Source organism: Herpailurus yagouaroundi, unplaced genomic scaffold, assembly GCF_014898765.1.
Source record: "Herpailurus yagouaroundi ecotype Mexico unplaced genomic scaffold, PumYag 100, whole genome shotgun sequence".
Classification (NCBI taxonomy): domain Eukaryota; kingdom Metazoa; phylum Chordata; class Mammalia; order Carnivora; family Felidae; genus Herpailurus; species Herpailurus yagouaroundi.
Genome location: NW_024412391.1, coordinates 40,743,485 through 40,770,892, shown reverse-complemented (window position 1 = coordinate 40,770,892; position 27,408 = coordinate 40,743,485). Strand labels below are relative to the sequence as shown.

The 27,408-nt window shown below is 49.8% G+C and overlaps 1 protein-coding gene across 3 annotated transcripts in view; it reads left to right on the top strand.

Moving 5' to 3' along the window:
- Positions 1-27,408, top strand: part of MINDY4 (MINDY lysine 48 deubiquitinase 4) — a 109,733-nt gene that overhangs the window by 43,304 nt on the left and 39,021 nt on the right. For all 3 annotated transcript variants that reach the window (XM_040472327.1, XM_040472328.1, XM_040472329.1), the window contains exons 6-11: positions 6,895-6,953; positions 11,981-12,087; positions 14,574-14,690; positions 15,917-16,005; positions 25,160-25,261; positions 27,092-27,155. In XM_040472327.1, the coding sequence (XP_040328261.1) occupies positions 6,895-6,953; positions 11,981-12,087; positions 14,574-14,690; positions 15,917-16,005; positions 25,160-25,261; positions 27,092-27,155 (538 nt within the window). The remainder of the gene's footprint in view (positions 1-6,894; positions 6,954-11,980; positions 12,088-14,573; positions 14,691-15,916; positions 16,006-25,159; positions 25,262-27,091; positions 27,156-27,408) is intronic.

The following is a 27,408-nucleotide window of genomic DNA, read 5'->3' as shown; positions in this document are numbered from 1 at the left end:
ATCATAATGACTTAAAGTTTCAGTTTAATCAATCTCTTTACCCCCTCAAAAAATACAAGGATTTTAGAAAGCTTCAGTTGCTCATTTCCCGTTCCCATGTTTCCTGTGTATTGTTGTCTAACGTTATCCCTTTGTTTTTAACCACCCCCTAACTAGTGCTATTGTTACTAATTTTTTATCATCGGCTCTCATTTAGGTTTATCTACATGTTTATGGATTTCTTTTCTCGCCACTGCTTTCTTCCTGCTCTTTTCTTCTGGGTTCACTTTCCTTCTTGCTAAAGTAAATCCACGAGTGGTTTGTTCAGTGAAGGTCTGTGATGGTAAACTTTTTCAGTGATTTTCTGAAAATGTCTTCATTTTGTCCTTACCTTTAATATTTTGAATATTAAAGATGTCTTTTATTAAAGTAGTTTTTGTTTATAGATAGCCTGCCTTTCCGCTAAGATTTTTCTCATTGTCGTCAATATTCTGGTCATTTCACTATGACATTTCTAGGAGTATATTTATTTCCACATGTGCCATTTGAGGCTTCTTAGGTTTCTGTGAGGATTATGTCTGCTAAGTTCTTAGCAGTTGTCCTTTCTCACACTCCCTCTATTTTTCCTTCTGGAACTCCTTTTACATGGGCATTGGAATTAAGGTTTTTTCCCTCCATGTCTCTTCTTTGCTCTTTCATATATTTGATCTCTTTGGATTGAGTTGCATTCCAGGTCATGCCATCTGATGGCCCCTAGTAATTTCTTATCTCTTCATTGTATCTGATCTGCTGTTTAAGCTTACCCCAAGTTTCCCCCCAATGTTAAAGAAGATCTAACCTATAGAAAAGTTGAAAGAATGGAAAAATGAACAGTTATACGACCTTCACCTACATTAAGTGATTCTAGGACTTTGTCGCATTTGTTTTTTCTCCCTCTCCTTTCTCCCCTCTCCGCATATTTGTAACCCATACATTTTTGATGATTTCCTTGAAAGTAAAATTCAGACATTGTGGCATTTCATCCATAAATATCACAGCTTGCATTTCCTAAGGACAAGAGTGTTCTACTGCCTAACCACAGTACCGTTAAGGCACCCAAGAAATTTCCGTAACATCAGCTAACATAAAGCCCATAATCAGATTTCCCCCACATGGCTCCAAAATGTTCTCTTAGGCTTTAGTTGTTTCAATCCAGGATCCATTCAAGGTTTACCTGCATTTGGCTGTCATGTCTCTCTAGTCTCTCTTAATCTCAAACAATTTCCTTTCTATTCTTAGTTTTTCACGAGTATAGTCTTGTTGTCTTACGGAATGACCACATTCTAGATAATGTCTGTTTCATTATTAGGTTTATGTTAAACATGTTTTGGGCAAGGACAATACATATGTGATGTTGTGTATTTCCCATTACATCACATCAGGAGCACATAATGTCAGCTTGTTTAATTTCTGCTGATGCTAAATTGGATCACTCCATTAAGGTGGTTCCTGCCAATCTCTCCATCGTTATAAAGGAAATTTTCCCTTTTGCAATTAATGAGGAATCGGTTACTTTCAGACTAGATGCTTATCCTGTTCCTCAAAAACTTTTTTTTTTAAAATTTTTTTTTCAACGTTTATTTATTTTTGGGACAGAGAGAGACAGAGCATGAACAGGGGAGGGGCAGAGAGAGAGGGAGACACAGAATCGGAAACAGGCTCCAGGCTCCGAGCCATCAGCCCAGAGCCCGACGCGGGGCTCGAACTCACGGACCGCAAGATCGTGACCTGGCTGAAGTCGGACGCTTAACCGACTGCGCCACCCAGGCGCCCCACCTCAAAAACTTTTTAACCAGTGGTTTTACCATCCATTGATAATCTTTTCCCATATTAGGAGTTTATAAAATGGTGATTGTCTAATTTTTATCATATTCTCATTCCTTTTACATTTATTAGGTGATGGTGTCATACAGAGAAGAGCTGTCCGTGACCTGTCCCTGTCTTCCTCCCTCACTCCCTCCTCTAGCACAGATTCACAGCATTTTCTATGTAAATTTCATATGTTGTTATCTGTTACCATCCTTATATGTCCATAAGTTTTTTTATTTCTATGATTGTATTTACTTTTCAAAATGGCTCATTCTTTTTGTATAGTGTCTATGTCTTTCCTTATAATTTCCATTCCTTTTTCTTTCTTTTTTTTTTAAAGATTTTATTTTTAAGTAATCTCCATACCCAGTGTGGGGCTCAAATTCACAACCCCGACATCAAGAGTCACATGCTCTACCGACTGAGCCAGCTAGGTGCCTCTGATTTCCATTCCTTTTTAAAAATTCTTCCTATTCCAATTACAGTCTCTTTTAGATTGTTGTTCTATTATCTCAAGTTCTTGGGAGTCCTATTGGCTGTGTCATCTGGCTTTCACTTATGATGCATGATTTTCTCATGTATTTACCAGTTTTTAGTGTTGAGCATATTTTCAATGGGGCTTAAAAAAAAATCTGTCTCCCCTGGGGAATCTTGTATGACCTGCTTTGTAGAAGTGCCCCTCCAGATACTTTTACATTGCGTTAGTTAGGTGTGCTAGGATATCACTGGCTCAGGAAAATTTTATGTTATTTATTCTGGATTCCTGTGCCACGTGAGTGGGGTCAATTTGGACTCCGTCCACACGGGGTTCTGAGTTTTCATCAAATAGAATATATAGTAAGTGGTCAATATCTTTATTCTCATGGGACACCTTTCTTTTGTACTCCGTAACTTATTTAGCCACGTGTCCAGTACCAAACATTCAGGAAGGAGCATCTCCTCGTCTCTTTTTATGTTAAGAGCTAGTGAAATATTGAGAATGTGGGACTGTAGAGGCAGTAGAGCATCTTCAAAACTAGTGTGACCCGGCACCTCAGGCTTCTTGGAGCCCCTGCACCTGGTCATGTCCTGCAATGACCAGCATGCTCAGGCTTCCCCTGAGGGACAGATGAGGCACTTGATGCCCACAGAGGGTAAATGACTTGCCTGCGGGCATGCAGAGTTTGGGAGAGAAGGGATGAGAACTCAGGTCTCCAAGTAGCTCTTCCTACCCAGCCAAGATTCAGTTATGTGGGATTGAGTCCTGGCCCCGTGTAGCCCTGAACACCTGCAGCGCCCTGGTCCTTGCTTCTCCCTCAGGGCCACAAAGGGGAGCTTGGGTAGGAAGTGGTGACCTCAGACACAGCGGACAAGCTGGGTGTCTACAGCCCGGCTCCTGCGGATTTATTAGATGCACACTCTGACACATGTCTCTGGGTTATCTGCACAATCACATTTTGAAAAAGTGTTTTGACTCCTTGATTTATCTTTTTGTCATTGTTTTGCATAATAGCTTTTCACTCAAAGGCAAGAACATGCTTTTAAACTGACCTTTTAAACTTTGCAATGCTTATGCCACAAAGGGACACATGAAAGGAACAATAAACACATTCCCTGAGTGTGAGCATAATTGAAGTCTCCTCTGGTGATGAGATCTATGGGAAATGGGCACAAAGCATCTGAGCTGGGCTTTTGCGGCTGATGGATGGCGCTCCGGGTGGAAGTCCCATGACCCAGGAGAGGCCTGGCTGTACCCTATGCGGCAGGAAAATCATCACCACCCTCTCAACCGTGGCTCTTGGCCACCCACATCCTCCAAGGCTTGGCCCCCAGAAGCCAAGGGGGCCACTTGGGAGGTTTGAATTTTGTCCTGTGGGCCACGGGAAACCATGGAGGGTTCCAGACAGGGGAAGGAAGCATGAGATAGAAGAAAGAACAAAATAAAGCATTTGGAGCCAGCGGCCTGGGTTTGAGTTCTGGCTTGGGCGCTCCTAAGTTGCGTGACCTTGTGTGAGTCACCTCACTTCTGTGAGGGTCACTCTGGTACTTAGCACCCATTTATGGAGCCCTGACCAGGTGCTGGGCGTGCGGGGTACAGAGCTGACCCAGAAAATCCATGGTCCTTCGTCCCTCCTTGTTTATTTCTCTTACCGTATGTATTCATTTCCTGTGGCTACTGTCACGAATTCCCACAAACTCAGTGGCTTAAAACAACATGAGTTTATTATTATGGCACTAGGTTCTGGAGGATCAAGGTCTGACATCAGTTCCACTGGGGCTAAAGTCAAGGTGTTGGCAGGTCTGGTTCTTTCTGGAGACACCAGGGGAGAATCTGTTTCTTTGCTTTTGTAGTTTCTCATGGCCACCCACGTCCTTGACTTGTGGCCCTTCCTTCGTCTTCAGAGTGCGTCCCTCCAACCTCTGCCTCTGGTGTGATACCACCCCTCCTCTTCCGGGTCGTATTTCCTTCTGCTTCCTTCCCTCTTATGAGGACACTTGTAATTACATCGTTCCCACTTGGGTAATCCAGGATACCCTCTCCCATCCCAAGATCCCCAGTGTAAATGCTATCTGCAAAGTCTTTTCTGCCATATAAGGCGCTAGTCACAGGATATCTTTGGGGGCTGTTGTCCAGCCCACCACACCATGTCAAATTGCAGTTTATGTCTCGTCCTTTCGCATGCCCCGGTCTCCTTTGGGCAGGGAGATTGGCCTGCCGGATAACTGCCACATGTTTGCTGAATGAGAGGGTGAAGAAATGAAGGAACGCACGTTTGGAGTTGAGAAAGAGGTGGCATCCCACTTGGGCTGTAGGGGATTAGCATGAGTTTGCCAAAGTATATTCTAGCAGAAGGGAAGGGCTTACGAAAAGGTATAGAGGCAGAGGCTGAGTAGCTCAGCATTCAGGAGATGCGCGTGGAGTGTGAGGGTGCAGAGGGTGGAGTGGTAGGTGGCCAGGTCATGATAGCCCATAGGGCACCCTAATGGGCCTGGGTTTTGTTTTATGTTGTTTATTTATTTTTATTTTTAAGTAACCTCTACCTGCAGCGTGGAGCTCGAGCTCACAACCCCAAGATCAAGGGTCGCGGGCTCCGCTGACTAAGCCAGCCAGGCACTCCATCCTGGATTTTATTTTTTAAGGAAGCAATATGTGTGGTGGTTGCTGCCTTTGTCTTTGGGGTCATTGCCTGGGTTCAAATTCCTGTGCTGCCACTTGCTTGCTCTGTAACTGGGAAAATTACTGGACTTCTCTGAGGCTCAGCACAACGGCTACTTCATAAGGCCGTCCTGAGGAGCAGATGGCTTTTGTTGCTTGCACAGCACTCAGCACAGTGCCTAGAACAGTCAAAGGAGTCGGAGAGTGTTTGCTGCTATGATTGCTGTCATTTTTATAAATATTATTGTTGTTGTTGGTGACGATGGGGAACCCTGGAAGAACTTCAGCCAGGCTGTGGCACGGTCAGGTTTGCTTTCTAGAAAGATGCCTTTGACACCCATGTGAAGATGGTCTGGGGTGGGGCATCACACTGGGGATCCGGAAACCCGTGAGGAGGCCATTCCAATGATCCGGGTGACAGATGAAGAGGCAGAGAACAGAGATGGGTACAAGGGAGATGTTACTTTTTCCGGGGTAGTCCAGAGATGGCTTTGTGCCTGCTGTTCCCTGCTTGAAATGATTCAAGGCAGGTGTTAGAGGCCATTTAGTACCATGCGTCAGTCCTCACTTTGCAGAAACGGATAGTGAGATGCAGGGGGGAGGCATTCTGCCTTAGTCCCCGGAGGGAAGAGTGTTAGAAGGGACAGATAAAAGTGGGACTCCGGTCCTCAGCCTTCAGTGGCATAGCCAGTTGCCGTGTGAGAGGTACGCTTCCAGAAGCTTCTGATGAGCATGCTGTTTCTCATTGCTGCAGGCTGGGGAAGAGGGGCTCTGACACAGCATCTGCACTGCTTCTTCCGTCACCTCCTTCTACTGCCCCTTCAGGCCTTAAATGCTCTTTCCAGCTTGTTCTTTTACCAGTCCCCAGGAGAATGCTCGCAGAATCCTGGTCGTGTAGGGACATAGGAATTTTGCCATTTTGAATTGAGGAAAGTAGGCTTGAGCCAGTGGGGGAGGATTAGGGCTGCCTGGGAGGGTGGGGGAAGGAGCTCTGTGTTCTGGAGCCAGAAAAAGAAACCCAGAGTCCAAAGCAGTACGTGCTCACAGATTTGGTACCGTGAGTCCTCCGTGGTCTTCCACTCACACCCCTTCAATACGTCTTCAGGAGGAAGCTAATTCAATAGAACGAACCGTGGTGAGATTACGATTGTTACTTCAATCATATCTTACCCTGCAAGGATGTTGGAGGAAAATATATTTCAATTCCACGTTCAAAAGAGCTGTCATTTTAACGTAGTGAATGGGTTTTCAGAGAGTGATGTAATATTGTTATTTTTAATACATTCTTTAAAAGAAAAGATTTTACTTTAGTACAAATCGATGCATGCTGGAGGGGAAAAAATATCTAAAGAGAGCTAAAATACAGGTGGGCCATTTTTAGAAAGCTCCACATGTACATACCTGAACTTACAAATCAGAATCACAGAATAGGTTTTTGGTGCACTTTAGAGGTTTCTTATAAATGGTAGCTGATAGCTTTACAAAAAAGCTGGGAGAAAGGAAATAAACAAAAAAGAAAATAGAATGAGATGAAAAAAATCTGGGCAGTGATTACAAGAACTTATGTGTGTGTGTGCGTGTGTGTGTGTGGGTGTGTGTGTTTTCTAGCAGTATCGTAATGACATCAGCAAGATACGCTTGCATTTTGGTTTTTGGCAAGTGTCAAACTACAGGGTTTATCATCCTGTATTGGCTGGTGTGTGTGTGTGAGAACACAGAATTGAAAGGCACTTTTGGAGGCGATTTGGTCCCATCCAACATGGAACCTGTGGCTCAGAGAAGGGAGAGTGACTGGGGCAAGGCACATATAAGGGGCAGGGCCAGGGCTAGAGAGAACCCATCTCCTGAACCCCCAGCCAGTGCTCCCTGCATTCTTCTCTGCTGTTTATATTTTCCTCTGGTACATTGACATTTTCTTTTTTTTTTTCTAGGAAAAATCAATTGCCAGTGTCCAGCAAGGCTGATGGGGAGCTGAGCGTTTTGCAGCTTGGTAAGTGCAGCTGATGCCTGTATGCTGTGCCCATCAGGGTCCAGTGGTCTTCATTTGCTCCGTCTGGGAGGCAGTGGGTGGGGACTCCTTTCCTCCCACCTGATCTCAGGAAGGAGAGGCTGGCCCAGTGAGTAGAGCGGGCTTCTCTCTTTTGGGTTGCTGTCTTCTTCTGCTTTCGGTCTTTCTGTCCTGGAGAAATCCTTATAAGAAGTCTGGGCATTTCTGGACCCACACGGGGCTGGGGGGTGGGTGGGATGCGGAGGAGCCTTTTTTGCATTTGGAGGTTCTTTTAGGACTATTCAGAACCTACAAAGGTCTCTAGACGACAGCTTTGCCTGGGGGAGAGCATCCTTTAAAAACTTTTATCGATGTATTATTGAGGCATAAAATACAGTGAAGTGCATAGTACATACATCTTAAGTGCATTTGCACATATGTGTACACCCACGTAACTGCTGTCTCAGATCAAGGTAGAGAACGTGTCCACCCACTCTTTAGTTTGGAAGCAATCTTTTGTATGCCTTTGTGTAATTCTCCACTCCCCAAAGACCGATGTGTTTGCAGGGCTTGGCAAAGCAGCAGTAGAATGGACGATGGCGAACCAGTGACCAGGCACGAAAGGATGAGGCTTGAGTGCCGTTGACATTTGCTCTTCTTCCGAAAGCCAGCGATTTACCTGTTTGGCCATCTTGGCAGACGACAGCCGTTCAGTGACTTTTCCTCTTTCCTCTCCTTTTAAGCACTCCTTTTAAAGCGAAGGAAGAAAGCAGCGCTCTCTTTAGAAGTTACTTGTGTGCGACGTGCAGTCTGACAGTTCGTTTTGATGAAGTTGAAAGGCAGGGGCCTCTAGGAATGATGAGGCAGGGGTTTATTTATTCTGCTCAGCTCGCGTCAGAGGTAACAATTCCTTCGAGTTTTAATCATCAGAAATGGCTGGTGGGGATCACTTGGCCAGCCCGGGAAGGGGCAGTTCTGCCCACGGCGATGCAGAATGAGGTCCGGAGCCAGCAAATGCTGGCATCTGAAACGTTTCTGTAAAGCACTCCACTTGAAGATTTTCCAGTGAAAGCCACTCCTGTTTGGACATAAAACGAAGCACTTCCTGGCCTTCAGAACCCAAAGGGCTTCTACTGGAAGGAAGGCTTTTAGCAATTCTCTCAGAACTCAGTTGTTTGAAGTGTGTGTGTGTGTGTGTGTGTGTGTGTGTGTGTGTGTGTGTGTGTTTTCCAGAGGGAGGCAGACCCCTCTTTGCTAGTGGCTCAGCTAATGATTTAGAAAAGGAGAAAGAAATAGAAGGTAAGAGATCATGGAATGCAGTCACCAAGGGAAAGGGACAGAAGTTTTGGGGTGAAGAGGAGAAAGGAACAAAATTTGGTTAGAGGAATGGCATTTTCTTCTCCACCCTGATTCATTTTCCTTTGCTGTAGTTCCACAGACTTGTTAGCAGTTATATGTCAGGGCATAGATGAGGCTGAGCAGATTGAGGTGAATTAAAAGTGGGCTTGCTTTCTTGGAGGGCCAGGTTGGGTGGGACAAAGGGAGAGAGGTATCCTCTGACAGCAACATATAAAGCAGAGGATCAGCAGTTCATCACTGCTTCTAGACACGTATAAGCTGAGTTCTGTGGTGGGTTCCAGAGGTTTGCATAATGAGGTGGTATTTAGACGGGGCTTTGAAGGTTGAGCAAGGTCTCGCCAAGTAGAGATGTGCAACAGACCTTACATGCAAGGCCTGCAGGGTGAGGGAGTGATTGGCTTGAAGTGAGTGGCCTGGAAGGGAAGTTGTAGGGTCAGGGGGAGATGAGGCTGGGAACAAAGTTGTGGAAGAGTGGGGATGATTTGAGTGCTGTGCTAATGAGCTTGACCATAAATCATTAGCCAGTAAAGAGCACTTGAAAATTCTGTGTGGGGGCAGTAATGTGTGCAGGGCTGTGGCTTTGGGGCTATCTCTGGATACGTGCGGAGGATAGATTTTAGGAGTAAGAGCCTGGATGTTGGAAGACCAGGGAGGGAGTTCTTGGAATAGTCGAGAAAAGATATGATTGGGCCCCTGTTCTGTCTGGTGAAATCCTCTGGGTATTTCAAGACCCTGCTCAAATATTTAGCTCTTATGGAAAGCTTCTCTGACCCTTTAAGGAAGAGCTATTTACCTCTTCTCTTCTGCTCTTAAAACCCTCGCACTGTCCCTATTTTAAGTGGAACTCATGTTCCATTATTTGTTTGGGCTTCTCGCCGCCCCCAGGCAGTGTGCTCCTTGAAGGCAGGGGTTATGCTTTACTCATCCTGGACCTCCACTCTCCCACATAATTCCTGGCACCTCATGGATGCTCAATGAAGTGCTTAATGAACAGATAGAAAAAGAATGACATATTCCTGTAACAGCGGAGGGGAAAAAGGCGGGGGTGAGGTATGAGACATCCTGGAGGCAGAATGATCGGGAGGCTAGATCATCATTATGTGGGAGAGAGGGCTAAGGTCTCAGACTGAGTCCCTGGAGGAGGACTGGTGAGATGGAGTGTGTTATCAAAACCGAAGCCTGGAGGGGTGCCGTGCTGAGATTCTGGAGTCTGGGGTGGTGGGGCACTTCCAGGAGAAGATATCTGTAGTCAGCGGGAAATACTGATTAGGGTACCTGGAAAAAGAGGTATATGGACCTTTATTATATATTACCACATATATACGTTTTCCTCCAAAGGGTAGATAAAGTGGTATGGGAAGCAAGCTCCCTTGCTTCTTTCAACCAGACACTTATACCAGGGCCTTAAAAATAGCATTCTTAAACCACTGGCATTTGCAGATGGTTTTGTCTGCTTGGCCAACATGTCATTCTGGACTGCTTTGTTTTTCCTTTGCATGGCAGTCCCACCACATCTGGGCCTGAGGCCTGCTATGTGGTCCTGAACCAAATCCCTACACAGGGGCCAACTTCCTCCTGGCAGAAGCCAAGGGAGGCTGCCTCCTTTTAGGGGCTCCACCCAATCTGGGCCCCCAACTTTCATCCTCAGATTTACTTCATGGAGCCCCGAGCAGGCACGTTTCGGCCCGGGCTCCCTTCCGGACAACCTCAGACTAAACAGAAGCCTCCAAATAGGCTTAAATACTGCCCCTTCTATGCCTCCAGGAAACAATCTGGCCTGAGTGATTGCAAGGAGCCCTTCAGGGCCTGGTGGAATCACTCAGGTTACTCTCCCCTACTCTGTTTTGGGCCTCAGCTGCCCAGGGTTGAATTAATCACACATCTCTATTCCTTCAGGGAACATTCTCAGTATTGATCTTTGCAAAGGCTTCCCCTTGGCCTCCCTCCCTTTCCTCCCTTCATCCTTCTTTCCTTCCCTCCCTCGCTTTCTCTCCTTCTCTCTCTCCTGCCTTTCCTTCATTTTTTAGCCCCACCCCCACCCTCCCAAGATCCTCCTCTCCTCAAGCAGTCATTCTCGTGTATTTAGTTGGTATCTGTTTTCTTGCATATTCTTGCAAAATGCATAGTGTTTGTGTGCATATATTTGTAATGATGTAAATCATATTGTGTTATATATATGTGTGTGTATATACAAATGTGTAAGTGTATGTGTGGATTTGAGATGGAATATATATATATATATATATATATATATCTTATTTGTGTTCTTGCCTTCTCTACCCAGCACCCTGTTTTTAAGACCCATGCATGTTGCTAAGTGAACATCTGGTCATTATTTCAGGGTGCTTTTATAAGACCATGGTCACAGGGTGGCTTTTTCAGAGACCCTAACTAAGAAAAGTTTGCATTTAAATTCAGACTCTCATTTAAATTCCAGGCTTATTTTTAATTTTTGTTTTCAGCCTAAGGGTGGGAGGGTCTCCTTTTCAGTGGACTGGGACTCTGGGAGTTGGTCTTGTGCTGCTGTGCCTGTTCCTCCCCAAGGGAAGAAAAGGAGCCTGTAGAATGGGATATAAAACATGTGTCCTGGGGGTGTTGGCCTTTGGATAGCCTCTCCAGAAGAAGTGGGGCAGGGACAATGACATTTCTATAGTCCTAGATATACAGAATTATAGGAGATAATGTTGATTTCTATGTCGTGTGGTGTACTTTTTAAATAGTCATTTAGCCTCAGGAAAATGGGAGGCGGGGATGGTTCAACAGGCTCTCTGGAGACTGGTCTGCTCTGTTTTGCCAGCATAATTACCTTGGATTGTTTACACTGGGGTCCTTCCTCTGAGTGTTCTGGTAAATGCTACGGCTGTGGGTACAATCTTGAGAGGGAGGCCCAGCTGGGAGACCCATGCTGGGACCCTCTCTGGGCCTCCGTCACCTCAGCTGTAAGATGACTGTGAGTGGCAGGTGACTTAGTGGCCCTTCCAGCTGGAGGTCCAGGGAGGTCTGGTTGGCAGGAAGACAGAACGATCAGGAGCTGGCCTGGGTTTTGTCGTGTCTCTGTCACTTTTCCATCTGTGTGATGTCAGGCCAGTCATTTCACTTCTTTAAGCCTCAGTTTTGCATCTGCAAGTAAGGGTGACAATAATTACCTTGTCCTGGGCTGTTATGGGACCTAGGCGTTAAAACACAAGTGGCTGGTAAGTGAAAGCTGAGACAGTGATAATCTGTTGTTATTTTATTGGGAATAGTGGCGTTTTTCCCCCCTAATTCTGCCCTCTTCATGTTTGGCCTCAGGCACAGGTTTGCGTGCCATGCCTACCTTTTGTAAGAAATGTGTCTGAGTGAGGCTCTTCTGGGCCTGACTCCGTGGCTTCGGCCCCAGGCTCCTGTCTCACTGCATGTCCACAGGTAGAGCTTTCTAGTGGACCAGTAACCACCTTGTGCCCGCTGGCATCCTTGTGCCATGGACCAGCATGGGACTGCGACAAGGAACCAGGGCCCTTACTCTGTCTTTTTTCCTTCTTGTGAAGGCCTGGGAGCCCCAAGGGGGAGAGGCAGGTGGAGGGTGGGGAAGCCCTCCCTTCCTTCAAACTCATCCATGCCCTTGGTGTTATTTCTTATTCTGTTCCCCATGGGTCATAACAAGGAGCTCACGTGCCCCGGTTTTCTTTCAGAGGATGTGGAGGATGAATTGGTAAGGGAAGAAGTCATCCTGTCTCCAGTCCCATCCATGCTCAAGCTGCAGATAGTGTCAAAGCCAATCGACCTCTCAGTGGCCAAGGTGCGTTGTCAACTTGAAAGTGCGCGTTCATACGTCTTGATTTGAATTGGTGTGAATTGGTGTGGTGTGAATTGAAGCTGTTTTGATGTGAACTGGTGCGGGTGAGGTGGTTATGATCCCCCTGACCCCAACCATCTTATGTCTCAGTCGTTGTTCAAGTGGAAATTCGGGCGTGGTGTAGAAGAACCTGAACTGAGAGTCAGGAAAATGGGGGTGTGGTCTTCTCCAGGAAGAAGTGTGGGTACAGCCTCCTCCCACTCAAACATTCCAGGGTCTCGTGCTTCTTTTGGCCCGGAGCCGCTTCTGCACATCTGCAGTGGGCCACTCCAGAGTTGTGACGGCCCTGGGAGAATTGTCCTCATTAGAGCGGCTCTGTTTTAGCGCTCGTCCCCCATGCTGGGCTTAGGCTGGGCTTGCAGTGAGGGAAGGACAGGAGGGTTTTAACAATTCCTCGGCACCACTGGGTTCACACCAGTGGCCTCCTGGAGGGACTTGAGAGGACTTAAGGGGCAGGTTCCTGGCCTTATCGGCCTCCTCTGCAGGGATGCCCTGGATTCCTCACCATCTCAGCTGCCAGATGGCCTTACCCCTCCCCTTGACCAGTGGTTCCTGTGGGATGGAATGCTGCTCTTACACTATCCCACTGGCTTTTCAGCCAGGATCCAGGAGGAAAAGCTAAAATGTCTGGGGACACAGCTGACCCCCTATTTACTCAGCACACAGATAAAAAAGTCAAAGATTTTTCTAGAGATTTTTTTTTCCCTTTCCCCTTCCTCTCTTCCCTTTTCTTTCCTTCTTTCCAACCGTGGAGGGCATGGGTGTGTGTGTTGGGGGGTCGGACACTTTTACATGGCCCCAAGCCTGGGAAAAGTGCTCTGGCTATCTGTAGCCACGAGGCTGTGATTATTTGCTGTGAACACAACACTCCTATTTTGGGAAGGGCCCTAGAGGCCCCTAACTTCAGACCACCCGGCAGTAGCATCTCCAAAAGCAGCTGGAAAAACTAAGGCCCACCCAGAGAAAAGGAGGGCTCAGGGCACATGGCATCCATAGCGCCCAGGTTTCCAGGCTGTTAACTCTGTGACCTGGTGACCATGCTGTGCCTAGCTGGGGGCTGTCATTCTGTGATTAAGAGAACAGACATGGGCTTCAGTCAGAAAACTCAAGTCCCTATAGTTTCTAGGCTCTCAAAAAACTCAGTTCAAATACACGGATGATTGTTGTTGGCACAAGAAGGAAAAGCAAACCCTGACAGATGAATTCGCCCAGGCTTCTCTCCTGTGTGCCGCCAGCCCATGTTGATGGGCTGACGTGTTGACAAATGCTTCTGTCGCTGAGATTTTCTTAATGAAAAGCAAAAGAGAACCGATTCTAGAAGGAAATAATCTGAATCTATAAGAAAGATCTGACCTGGAGAGGTGGCAACAGAACCCATGAGATGGCCCTTCAGAGACCTTGGCTGTAAAACCATGGTGGAGAGAGAGGAGGGAGCTGGCATAAGGAGGGGGTGTCCAGGGCGAGGCTCTGCCTTCCAGGGCTGGTCAGGTGGAGGGGTTGGCACTTTCTGGGGCTCTGGAGGGTGGGGCTTTGGTTTCTGGGAGATGAACTGTGAGATCAGTGTCATCTAGAAGTTTGGGGAAGACAGAGCTGTGGAAAAATGGAGGGGCTGCCTTGGGAGGGGGTGGGAACCCCTCCCTGGGTTGTTGGGTTTCAAGCTGAGTTCATGGGGGACCACTTGTGGGTGATGTTGTAGAGGAGATTCTTCCCTGTAGTAAGAGTGTTAGAGCAGGGGCCGGCAAACTGTTTCCAAAAAGGGCCAGATCGTTTATTTTTGGCTCTCTGTTACAACCACTCAACTCTGCCATCGTAACGTAAAAGCCAGCATAGAAGCAAATGCCAACGTATGTAAGCAAATGGGTGTTACTGTATTTCAGTAAAACTTTATCCACAGAACATGTGTGGGGCCAAGTTTGGCCTGTGGGACGTAGTTTGCTAAGCCTGTCTGTCAGCACCAGTTCTCAAATGTAGCTGCACATTGGAATTGTCTGGAGAGCATTTAAAATCATAGATACTGGAGTCTGACACCCAAGCATTCTGATTTAGTTGGCCTGACCTGTGGCCTGAGCATCAGGATGGTTAAACACTCCACAGGTGGTTACCGCATACAGCCAAGAACCTCCAAGATCCCTTCTAGAACTAAAAGTTTCTGTTTCAGTTTCCCCTAAAGAACCTACCAAGACTTGGGCCCAGGTCAGCACAGGCTGGTTTGGTTTATGGACGTTCCAGAGATGAGGCCCTCAGGATCGACTTTTCTCTTTTCTCAGATAATAATGAGTTTGCAAAAGAAAAAGAAAATAAATAACCCTGCTGGAAAACGGGATGCCCTGCTAGAATGCAAGACCAGCTCCTGTGGGAATCTGTAGACCGCGCAGTGTGTTATTGTTTGCTTTTAAGACAATTGACGAAACTCTCTCTTCTTTTGACAGGACATAAAGGTCCTTCTGTTTGGTTCCAGCTTTTGCTGTTTCAATGAGGAATGGAAACTTCAGAGTTTTTCCTTTAATGACAAAGCCTCGTTAAAATACGGCATCGTGCAGAACAAGGCAGGTTGCTTTTAAGTTTCCCAGGGACATTTCTGTGGGCCCATCACAGACAGGGGCAGGATGTCCCCCAGTTTGGTAAGTCCTGCGAGCATTTCCTGAGCTCTTCAGTGCCAACTAGCCCTGTGTTTGCCAGGTTGTCACCCAGTGCTGGAATTTCATGTGTGGCTGGCAGAGCAAGAGCTGGGGAGTGTGACCCTTACTCTATGAAGACTTCTCTTCAGTGTCCAGAATCTTCTCTGAGAGGAGCAGAAGGAGGCTCTGTGTTTGTTGGGGGCATCAGAGTGGGTCCACAGGCAGAGTATTGGGAAATGGTTTTGCAAGCAGGGCTGGAGAGAGGACACTTGAGGCAGGAAGCAGCCTGAATAAAGGAGAGGCTTCGAGAAGAAGTGTGTGAGGAGGAGGTGTTTTCAAGACAGGGAAGTGTAGGCAGACGGGAGCAGGATTTGGACATGGTGTGTACACATTTACCAAGTTACACACTTTAAGGGCTAGAAGATACTCTAAATCCAGCAGCCCAACAAGGTTCCATTTCTCAAATCCCAGGAAGCTCCCCTGCCCCACACTGCCCGAGGAAGAACCCCAAGACCATTCGCCTTTGTCCCTAGTGTGGCCAAGCTCAGCTCATTTTGCACCCCCAGCTCAAGGGCACCCATATCTGCTACTCTGATATTCCTTGTACTTGTTGATGCCTATAGGAATGAACCCCTCAGGAAGCCTTCTTCCTCTAACGTGGGGTGGGGGGGGGCAATAGAGACACACATAATGGGTGCTGAGGGAGGCCACACCTGGGCAAAAGATTGCTCACATAAGCAGAGGCTGCTGCAGGGGGTACTGAGGTGATCAGGGGAGACTTCCTGGAGGGGGAGGCCTTTAGGATGGGCCTCGAAGCTGAGTAAACTGTTGACACCCTCAGCCTGTGGACATGGAAGCATTTCTCTGGGTGACTGGGAACCTATGGTGATGAACCTGGTTTTACACCTGACTGGTAGTGAAGGCCTGTTTTCTTCCCGTGAGACATTGCAGACTTGCTCTTCTTCCAGTGCTGGGCACCGTGGCCTTTGTCACCCCCTGTCTGTGACTGGGCTCAGTGCTTTGCAGAAGTACTCAGCACATCAAAGGCCCGTGTTGGAGGGGCAGGAACTGGTGGGAGCAGGCTGGTTCTGGAGGAACAGCCAGGTTTGCCCTGGTCAGTCCTCACTGGTACTAATGTGTGTCCTTCTTTGCAGGGGGGTCCCTGTGGGGTTCTGGCAGCTGTCCAAGGCTGTGTCCTACAAAAACTCCTGTTTGAAGGAGATAGCAAAGCTGACTGCGTTCGGTAAGTCAGTGCTCATAATAGCGATATCTTCTTTTCCCAAGGCCTCTCCTCAGTGTCCAGAAAAAACAAGCAAGGAAGCATGTGTGTTCCCTGATATTTCCCGTCTTCTGAAAAGGGAAATGGCGACCGGCTAGCAGGTCCAGTGCTGACCAGTTGAAATGACCTGTATGCACTTGCCTCTAAAAGAAGGGAGGGTCGTGAAGTCCCATTCCACGTGGGAAGCAGCTGCTGGAATGGCATCGAAACTAAGGCCACCCCCTCCTCAGCAGTTGAGTGCGGTAGCTGCCCGGCTCCCATCCACACCCACATCGACCCCCTGACCCCTTGACTGAGCCCAGGTCTCAGTTACCTCATGTTACCCCATGTTACCTCACCTCTGCCAACAGCCATTACCACACATTCCAGCCAGCCCAGCGGCACATTGCTTCCACTCCCTCTGGCCGTTTGTTTTCCACCTCACGCTTTAAGTGTTTGCACATGGACCCCCCCCTCATTCTCATTTTCTCTCTCACTCAACAGACTTTTCTGGAACATCTCTGTGCAGGCACAAGTGATACAGACAGGAATAGATGCACTCTCTATGCTCCAGAATGCTCTGTGAGGGATGGATGGATAGAAAACCCTCATTCTATGGCGTGGTCAGCGCTAAGATGGAGGGATTGGCAAGGTGCTGGCCAGGGCTGGGGCTAGATGGCCGATTCGAGGAGACCGTCGTCTTACTTTTGTCTCTCTGTGTGCCCAGTTACTAGCTTGTTCTGAGTTCCCCTCAGACCTACAGAACTGGTGCGTCTCTTTCTTCTTTTAGTTGAAATATAACATGCATGCAGGAAAGTGCACGTGTCAAAAACGTGCACGGCTCAGACGTGTTCTGCTCAATGAATTATTGCAAAATCCCACACTCATGAACCTCTCATGCAGATCACAAAAGAAAATTACTTCCAGCACCCCAGAAGAGTCCTGCCTAGTAGATACCCCCATTCTCTTCCCAAAAGTTGAGATTAAACAAATTCTAAAATCACAGCTTGGTTTTGCCAGTTCCTGAATTTTAATTCAAGGGGCTTGTTCTTTGATGTATGTATTTCAGTGTCTTTTTTTTTTTTTTTTTTAAAGCTTAGGTGTTATAAAGACAGCAACTCATTCCCCATTCACCCATGTTCAGCTTCCTGGGAAATACGCTGGCTCCCCAGACATCCTGCCAACCTCGGGACAAATGAAACATCTTTTACCAGCTTAGAGGATTTTGCCTTAGACAGGGTCCAAGGGAAGGCGGCTTTGCATGCTTGGCATTTTATTTTATTTATTTTTTTATTTTTTTAAATTTTTTTCTCAATGTTTTTATTTATTTTTGGGACAGAGAGAGACGGAGCATGAACGGGGGAGGGGCAGAGAGAGAGGGAGACACAGAATCGGAAACAGGCTCCAGGCTCCGAGCCATCAGCCCAGAGCCTGACGCGGGGCTCGAACTCACGGACCGCGAGATCGTGACCTGGCTGAAGTCGGACGCTTAACTGACTGCGCCACCCAGGCGCCCCTGCATGCTTGGCATTTTAGAATGTGTCCAGTAATATAATTTGTCTGATTACCAAGTAATCATCAAGGTGTTTTATCTTAAGCTAAAAGATGCTAATTCTCAGCATAGCAGAATTGTCACCAGAAGCAGAGTGATATAACATTTCCACAGCAGGATCTCACCTTATTCTCCATACCCCGACCAGTCCACACATAGCTGCTCCTGTCTGTGCACGGCCATTCCCCATTGTGTGCTCTGGAAGGCCAGCCAGCGAAGTGCTGCCCACAGTGTGGACAGAGACCCTGCTGCCGACTCTCCCAGAGAGGCAGCACAGTGCTTGATGTTCTGGAATGTTCCCAACTAAGTGGAATTTGCTAAATGAGGGAGCTGCCCTCAAAGGGTGCGGGGACTGTCCCTGAGTGTACATGTCCCCACCTGCCTACCTTCCTTCCTTGCATTCAGAAGAAGCATGCAGGGAGGACTTGGCAGGTGCTTGGAGGGAATACACGGCTCAGCAGGACAGCTGTGGCCTTGCCTTCATGGCACCTATGACTGACCATGAGAGCCAGGCAGATAGGAGGCCTACAGGGGATGTGCAGGAAGCTTGGAGTTCACCCAGACATGAAGAGGGTGGGGCAGGCTTGTTGGAGGAGTGACATTTGAGTCTCACCAAGGTCTGGAGGTAATCAGGACTCCCAGTTGGCTTGGCACACATCCTCGCACATGCTTATTCTCCCTCAGTTTCCCCCTTCCCAGCAAACCCCTCGTACTTGGTTCTGGGCTCCTCACCACACAGAGGCCATGACTTCAGGGAGGCCTTCCCAGACCTCCCTGGTTGAGATAAACCCAGGCCTGCTCCAAGGCCTCCCCACCAAATGGCACCCTTGTTCATGGACATCATTACCTGTCCATTGTCTGCTCCCCCCAATCCCCCAGCCCCTGGGAACACAAACCCCATGAGAACAGGGGCCTTCCTGGGCTGCCTGGTTCACAGCCTGTCTCTGGCATCCAGCCCAGGGCCTAGTCCACAGAAGAGGCCCTCAGAATTTTTGTTGAATGAACACATGGACAAATGCATGAGTTATCCAGACTAACAGGGAGGGGAGGGGAATGGTGTTCCGGTAAGGAGAACAACATGTGCAGAGGCCTGAGGGCAGGGACAGCAGGGCCAGGAGCCAAGAGTTGCCTGGGGTGGCCGGGGCAGAGTTCGGAGGGGCAGGGTGAGGCCGGGGATGGTGGTCAGGGACATGCTGCCAGAGGGGCCTTGGGGGCTTACCATCTGCTTGGGCTAAGTGTTGGCCTTGGCCCTCATGGGAGATGTCTCATAACTCATCTTGGCCCCCTTCTCATTCAGAGCTGCTTTTGAACTTGGAGTTTGTACTTGGGGGACGTTGGGGATTGCTTCCCAGCGGTCAGGATGGGGTGTTTAAGTTGGTTCCAAGCAGGGCTGTTCCTGCCCAGGGCACAAGGCAGGCTTCGTTCCTTGTCACCCACCCCACCCACCACTAAGGGAGTATGCGAGCCTCTGGATCCACAGGTGCATTCTCCAGGGAACGCTTTGCTCTCCACATCAGGGAGTGCATCCAGGGCTTGGAAAGCAAAAAGCCAACCTGGTTGTGGGTGCAAGTTGGGCTCTGGGTGGAAAGAAAACCGGGCCAGCTGTGTAAGCGAGGTTCTCTTCCATGTCCCGCCATCTGCCAGTCAGACACCAGCCAAATGTGGACTCAGGCCCAAGTTTATACTGACCGACCTCTGTTTAAGCACCGACTAGATGGAGAGTTCCACCAAGGCCTTGCTGGGAGGCAGGGGAGGGAGTGCAGTCTTGGCTTCCATGGGCTCCCTGTCGGCTGGGACCCTGCAAGAGGAGTTGGGGCCAGCCTAGATTGAAGGCCCTTGGCAGCCAGGCTGGTGGGGCTGAGCTGGGTCCTGGGGGCAGCGGTGGGTAGGCAGAGGGAGAAGGGGAAAGGCGGAGTGGCTGGGGTGTGTGTGTGTGTGGGGGGGGGGTTCCAGGTGGGAAGGAGCCCCACTCTGTCTGCCTGGCTGGACCAGAAGAGGCCTGTGTTGAGTATCCACAGAGTTCGGCCTCTTGGCCAGGGCCCCCTCCTCCAAGAAGCATGGAAGGATTCATGCTGCAGAAGAGTGACCTCAGTTTTCTTTGGAGCCTCCCAGCTATGGGTGCTCCTGGTAAGTCCCTCCCCTTCCCACTCCCAATCCCTGCTTCCCCGGGCACTGCAACTAGGGCTGATCTCCACACAGGTGGAGTGCAGTGGGCTGGCTTTCTGTGTCCATCCATCAGAGCTCTTTCAGGGGCTCAGGCAGAAGTAGTTCAGAGGGGGACAAGATGGGGGAGGTCCAGTGGTGTCGGGCTATTGGCGAGGGGCACCAGATGTCTATACACACAAACACACACACACACACACACACACACACACACACACACTCCTGTGCTTTCTTCTCCCCCTTCCCCTGCTATGGGGTTTTGAGGTGAGAGACCGCCTCAGAGCCTGGAAGGTGATTGGGGGTGGAAGGGGAGAGTTCTTGTGGTTCAAGCTAGGACTTGGGTCAAGCAAAGGCCGGAGGAGCAAGGGGCTGGTGCCCAGGGCCGGCAGCAGAGGAGAGAAGTGAGAGCAGAGTTGGGGTTGCTGCTTTGTGATGGTGAGGCCCTGCAGGTCAGAGGCCACCCAGAGCTGTCCTTGCTGCCTGGGTCATGGTGCATCCTGTAGGTGCCCATGCTGAGGCGGGAAGGGGTGCCTGGCTCTGTGCTCCTTAGCCCCTTCCAGGGTGGGGCATGCTAGGCTGGGTCCAGAGACCTAGACTGCAGGGCCTCACCTTCTCATTGGTGAATCTCTATCTTGCCTAACTTTGACTCAACAAGGAAACACAAATGAAGTCCTTTGTAAATCATCAAAGGCTGTGCAAGAAGGTGGGACCATATGGGGAAACTGAGGCTCAGAGAGGGAAGATGCTGGCCCAGGGTCACCCCTGGCACCTATGGCCGAGCCCTGTCTGCCATCCCATGCTGCTGTGCCCCAGAAGAAAAGCTGAGAAGTGGGAGAGCCAGAGAGGTCAGGAGTGGCTGGCACCAGGAGGCTGATGTCATGAGTTTGAAACACTTGAATGCTGGACTCCCGGACAGATTCTCAGTGACCAAGGTGCGGCTTTGTGTTTTACAAAGGGCTTCTGGGAAGACCCTCCCCTTTTCCCCTAATTTGGAAAAACTCAGTACAGAAGAGTACAAAGAGTAATACGGAAACACCTAGGGGACCCACTGCCTCACGTGAGCAACGGGTGAAGTCCCTGCAGCAACCTTAGTCCCGTCCCTGCAGCAACCTTAGTCCCCGGCTCCTCCAGTCTCATTGATGTATTCATACAATTTTAATATGGATGGGTTGGGTCACTGGTGTTGCTGCATGGGCCGTGTGTGCTCAGTTGGGTTTGAGGCTTCAATACTTCCTTTTGACTCTGAAATTCCAGGATTTCAGAAATGACCCAACTGAAAAAAAAAAAAACAAAAACAACGCAGGCGACCTGCTCTGTTCTCTTCAGGAGCAGGACGGTGGCCTGGCTCGCCACAGCGAGGCGAGGCGGTGTCTGCAGCTGCCCCACTCTGGGCCCTCCTCGCACCCTCCGCCCACACTCACAGCTGATGGGGGTAATGGTTCTGTGAAAGCAGCGTGGAGGATGTGACTGCGCCCTCCAGGGAAGTCATGCTGAAATAAAGGCCTCTTGGCAGGGATGGTGTTTTTTTCTGCAGGACTGTCTGGCTTCATTAGGACCTATTCCATCAGGCCGGCAGCTGGCCTCTCCTCCATCGGGAAAGACAGCACCCGGTGACAGGACTCCGTGTTTTTCCACTTGAGGAGGGCTGTGCCTGTGGCTGCCTGTGGGAAGACCATGAGCCCCACTCCCCTGCAGGCCTAGAGAGAGCCACAGACAAGATTGACGGCCCCACGCCTCCTCCCCTTTGGAATTGTGAAATTCAAGGCCCAGAGAAGGAGGGGCACTTGCCCAGGGCCTGTCTGGCTGGACACTAGGAGCAGAGCCAGGCCTGGACCCCAGGTCAGATGGTCCCCAGACCAGCCTTCTTCCCCTCCCCTGCAGCAGTGTTTGACCCTGAGAGGGAGCAGAAAGCCTGCAGTCGTTCCCAGGCCTTCCTCTGGATTGTCTGTAGATGCTGTAGGCTATCTCGAGATAATCAGGATCAAAACATCTCTTTAATCTGAAGGACTTAAGTAGTGTAAGCAACTATGTAGGATGTATTACTCCCCTATGCCCTCCACCATCCATAGACACATATCTTCAGTCTGTACTTCTGTGAGGAAGTAGGTGCTTAAAGAAACTGTTCTTGCTTGAGGAGCCTGGCTGGTTGCTAGATTCATGGTAGGAGTTTGATGAACGTGTGTCTGACTGATGAAGACAACACAGGACCACCCCTGTCATTGAGGTTTTGCAGGTGAAAGCCGGGAGTTAACCGGGTGAAGCTGGAGTCGGAGCAACTCACCACAGCGCCTCCTTCCTCTCGTCCTCGGCACGGACAGCCCCGTCTACCCTGTGGCTGGTTAAACGGCAGAGATGGCAATGCTGGAATGATGCTTGGGGGCATCTGGCTCAGGGTCTGCCTCTATGCGGGAAGGCGAAGGTCAGCGAGGGCGAGGGGCTTCCCCGAGGCCTGTGAACCAAACCTGGAACCAAACCTGGGCCCAACCACTGCACTCTTCCACTTTGTTCTCTAGAAAGACGTGTCTCAAGAGAGCAAGCTAGAGAAGACTCAGGGAAGGATGCAGAGACTAGAAGCGTTTCCAGAAGGAAGCCAGTGAAAAGAATGAGGATTTTTGTGTAGAAATGCAGAGGTTCCGAGGGGCTGTAATCAGTCTGTGAGAGAGATCAGGAAGACATGGGCCGGATCGAAGAGCCAGTGTTGTCCGGTGCTGAAGAGCTGAGCTCGAAGGCAGAGTGATGCTGATTCCTAAGGCAAGAGCTCCAGACAGTTGGTTCCACTTCCCCAAGTTCTCCTTCCTCCCTCAATGCTGTTTTGATTTTTCCAAGTTTACGGACTGAGTGGTTCACTTGGATGAATCATTTAGTCGCTGTGCCTCAGTTTTCGCATTTGAAAGGGGCAAGGATGCTACTGCCGTTACAGGGTGGCTTTAATGACTAATGGAAGAATACACGTGAAGTGTTTCTAACCGCGCTTGGCATGTGATAAGCACTCAATATGTGTCGACTGTTGAATCTCATTTGTGGCTACACTGAGAAGCTTTCAGTCAAGCACATGACTTGCTTCAGCAAGTTCGTGTAGAACACAGTGAATGTTGAAAGGTGACCTCTTAGTTCCCTGTCTGCTGGTTTTCCAGCGTAGATGTTCTAGGCAGAGTCTACAGTGCAGAGACGATTTTGCACAACTCGTACCCACGGCAAGGGTTCTAACCGGGGAGTACCCTCGTCGCACCTGTGATGTGGGAAGAGCCCACAAGGGTGAGATGGGGTGGAATGCTGGTCGGGCACTAGCTGTAACAACCCCGCTGGGGAGCAGGGCATCCCGGTCCTGGACGGGGGCAGGAAGGGGATTGGCAAGGGTACTCAGGAGGTGTGATTGACAGGACATGACGGTCACTCGGGTGGGGGCAGGGCAGGAAACAGGATCCATGGGGATGACGAAGCCCACTTTCATAGATTCTGAATCCAAAGAGATAAATGTCCAATCCTTTCTCCTTTGTCTGACAAGCCCTGCCTTCCTGGCCCCCCCTTAGTCCTTGGCATCACCTCTCCGGAAACCCAGAACAACATTTCCTCACCTTTGTTTTCATAGCTGATGGTGACCCGGGCCAGTGCTCCCCGCACAGCTCGGGCTGCCTGGCTTGGTGATGGCGTGGTAACCATTTCCTCGAGGAGCTTGGCGGGTCTCCAGAGGCTGCAGAAGTACCAGGCAGTCTGCCATTTCATTTTTCAAGTGGGTTGAGGGTGGCTTGTTACTTTCACACCAGATGTCAGGAGTTCACTTCCTGTCACCATGGCCAAAGTGGGGACTTGATGTTTCTATAGAGACAACAGTAATAGGTATTGGTTATTGAATATTGACCACGTGCCAGGTGCTGGGCTATGGACCTTACACACATTGTCTTGCTTAAAGCTCCCAAGGCTATGAACGAGGTCCTCTTGTCATCTCCAGTTTATGGAAGGGGAAACTGAGGGAGGGCTATGTCACATCACCTCCCATTTTAGTCGTTTGACAGCCTGGATGCAGACAACTGGTTCTGTGTCTCAGGCACTGGGGAGTGACCACGTGCTGCCCACCATGGTGACCTGTGTCCGGGTCTCCTTGTTCCCGTTTCTCCAGTTTCTTCCTCCTCCCCCACCTCCGCAGCTCAGCACGGAGCTCAGATGTTAGTTGGCTACTGAAAACAGAGAAAACCACCCCCGCTCCGCCCTGTGTCTTCCTTTGAGCCCCAGCGGGGTCTTCATCAAGGCACCTTTGTTAGGAAGAGCCTAACAGGCTGCTTTTGTAATAATGTAATTTTTCTAAGAGTTTAGAAGAAATCCATGGACTCCAGGGGTGGGCAAGAAGTACAGCTCTCAGGAGCCCTGGGAAGGTGAAACTGAAGGAAGTGTCTGTATCAGGCTGTTGCCTGTTCTTCCCTCTTGCTCGTGTCACACAACAGGGTTTCTCTGTTACCCCTTTTATCGTAAGACGTCTCTCTGCCATTTTTGACATTGCTGGCTGCCTGTTCTGCTCAAAGCCCATTTGCTTCTAAAACTATGTAACAGCACCGTCTCCCAGCCCAGCCCCTACTACCTTGCCACTTCCTGCCTTCCTCTGCCTCCCTGGTATGCCAGAGTTCTGGGGCGTTTCATCCTTGGCCACCACCTCTGCCCTTCCCCATCATCTCTTTGGGGAATCTTAGCCACTCAAAATGCTGAGGACTCCTCACATGCTGGTGGTTCATAAACTTATACTCAGTGCCAGCTGCTGTCCTGGGCTTTAGATGGGTCAGATAGCTTCACCTGGGGGTCCCATGGGCACCTCCAGCTGCTCCCCCAGTTCTCCTCTCTGCCTGTATTCCTCATTTCAGTGAACAGCACCACTGTGCACCCATGAAAGCCCCAGAGATTACCCCGAATCCTTCCTCTCCCACATCCCACGCCCTATAGCTAACCAGCAAGGCAGGCTGCTCTCCCCTCTGTACCCATGACCTCCTTTCCTGTGGCTCGTGGGAGTGAAGGGCACCTGCTTGCACAAACCATTGTCTCCAGGGGCCTGGATATTGGGACTGGTCAAGGCTGGGTCAGGGCAGTACCAGACCTTTGCCAGGGATGGCTACCTTTCCTCAGGGTGGCGGTAGCTCCAGAATGCCTTCAGCTCAGCCTCCTGGGCTCTGTCAGAACGCACTGCACTGGCTTACACATACGTCGGGCCCTGCCAAGCCTCCAGGGTCCCCTTTGCTCCCTGGGCTGTTTCCTCAGCCTGCTCCTCCTCCAGCCCCACCCGGGGCCCCTCCCCCAGGGCTTTTCCCTTGGCCCTCCTCTGAGGAGGCCCTGCCGGGACCTCTGTGTGGCAGAGGAAGGAATCGGCTATCTGCTGCAGGGCTACGCGGTCCCTGGCTTGTGTCCCTACCGGCATAAACACGTTCTCTTTTTCCTCCTCAGGCCGCTGCAGCCTTCCAATGCCCACAGGACCCACTGCCTCGCCCTGGCCATCGCAGACATTGTGTGGCGGGCCGGGGGCCATCAGAGAGCCGTGGTCACACTGTAAGTGCTTCTCAGGGCCTTGTCACTACCACTCACGTGGGGCACAGCTGCAGGCAAGCTGGCTGTGTGCTTGCTTTCCTGTCCTTGGGGAAATTGTCTTTCCAACAGGCTGTCTGTGCATCCTCCTGGGTGCCTATCATGTGCCCCATGTCAGTGTGAGCCCAGAGAGGCAGCCCCACACTTGGGAGAGGTCTGGAGGGGTCTCCATGCAGCTCCATTCTCCTCTCTGCCGAGGGTCACATCTGTCTCGCCTTCCTCCCTGGGGAGCTTTGGGGGACACAACCCTCTGGCCTAGGCAGCCTGCTCCCCTCTGTATTTCTGACCCCGTGTCCTTGGCAAACAGCCTCTCGGTAACCAGTCACCCTCTGATTCATACCGCTCTCCTAGTCCCAAAGCATGCTCCTGTCCACTTTGTCACCTGGACCCCTGTTCCACTGAGGAAGAGACTTACCCCACTGCCTCATCCTCCCGCAGGTGGAGGACGCCATCCGTGTAGTCCACATGGGCTGCTCTTCAGTCTGGCCCTTCACAGTGGGAGCATCAGTCCATCCCAGGCCTGTGGCTAAGCTTTAGTAAAAAGGATGCCTTTGGGGGCCAAAGATTACACTCTGGTGGGGTAGAAAGGTCCGTAGAGCACACTGCTAAAGAGAGAGGGCTCCTGGGCACCTGGGTGGCTCAGTTGGTTAAGCGGTGGGCTTTGGCTCAAGTCTAGATCTTGTGGTTCGTGAGTTGAAGCCCTGCTGATAGCTCGGAGCTTGGAGCCTGCTTCAGATTCTGTGTCTCCCTCTCTCTTTCTACCCCCCCCCCCCATGCTTGCTCTCTCTCTCAAAAAAACAAACAAACAAACAAACAAAAAAAACAACCAAAATTGAAAAAAATTTAAAGAGAAGGGGCTCCAGAAGCTAACTCCTGTTGCTTATTGGCTGTGTGGCTTTGGACAATTGAGTCAACCTCTCTGCACTTCATCTGTTTACTCATCTGGCAAATGGGGATGATAGTAATGATTATTTGGTAGAGTGACTGTGAGAATTAAATAAGTTATATGTAATAAGTGACTATATTACCAGTTTAATCATTTACCCACATGAATACATAGTGCATAATAAATGTGAAGTACTTAGGACAATGTCTGGCACATACTAAGTACCATCTCAGTGTTGGGTATTATTGTTGTTCCTGTCGAGTGCTTGTCCTTGGTACTCGTGCCCCAGTTAACGGATTAGCCCTGGCCCTTAGGATCTGCATGGCCGTGCTGAAAGCAGATGGGACAAAAATTCAATTTCTCCCTGTCTTATGGATTAGAAAACAGGAGCCCAGAGAGGGGCAGTGGCTGGTCCCAGCCCAGGCAGCAGGCTAATGACCCAGTGGGCCCCAAACCCCACTTTTAGTGCACGCCTTCCTGGGCTGCACACGCAGGGTGTTGTGTAAACGGACGTGGGGTTAGGGTGGGAAGCCTCAGGCCAGAGGCTGAAATTCCTCCCAGCCCTGAAAATGAAGGACAAGTCAGCATTCCTCAGTCTGGAAATCTATTTGTCAGTTGTGGGTGAGAGGCAGGCTTCCTCCTGCCAGGACTTGGGTTTGGTTACCCTAAGCTCTCCTCCTGCCGTCTTTTTTCTATTCCTTTTCCCACCCCCACTAGTGGAGTTCTTTGGACCCAGCCTAGTGGGTGAGTACAAAGTGGGGGAGAAACAAGAAACCCTTGGTCCCGTTCTTTCCTCTGGAGCCACCTTTTTATTTGTCCTCATTTAATGGCACATGTGGTTTCACCCTGGCTCAAGGGCATGTCTTCTCCCCATGCAGAGGACTCATGCATCTCCCTTTCCTTTTTAGGGCTTCAGGAACACAGCATTTCAGTCCAACAGGGAAATACAAAGCAGATGGAGTCTTAGAAACAGTACGGCTTTCTGGAAAATTATCACGCAACCTTTGGCTTTGTGTGGGGACGGTCTCCTTTCATATAAGTAAATCCTCTCTCAGCTGGGGATGGGCCAGCCCTCCCTGCAGCCCAGGCTAGCAGATCCTCCACTTGGGATTGGGGTGGGGGCAGAGGTAGGAGTTCGGGGGTGGGCTTTTGCCAGGACTGGCTCTATGGCCAAGAGGCCAACAGGCGCCCTGTCACAGAGAAGAGCAGGCCATACGTAACACCT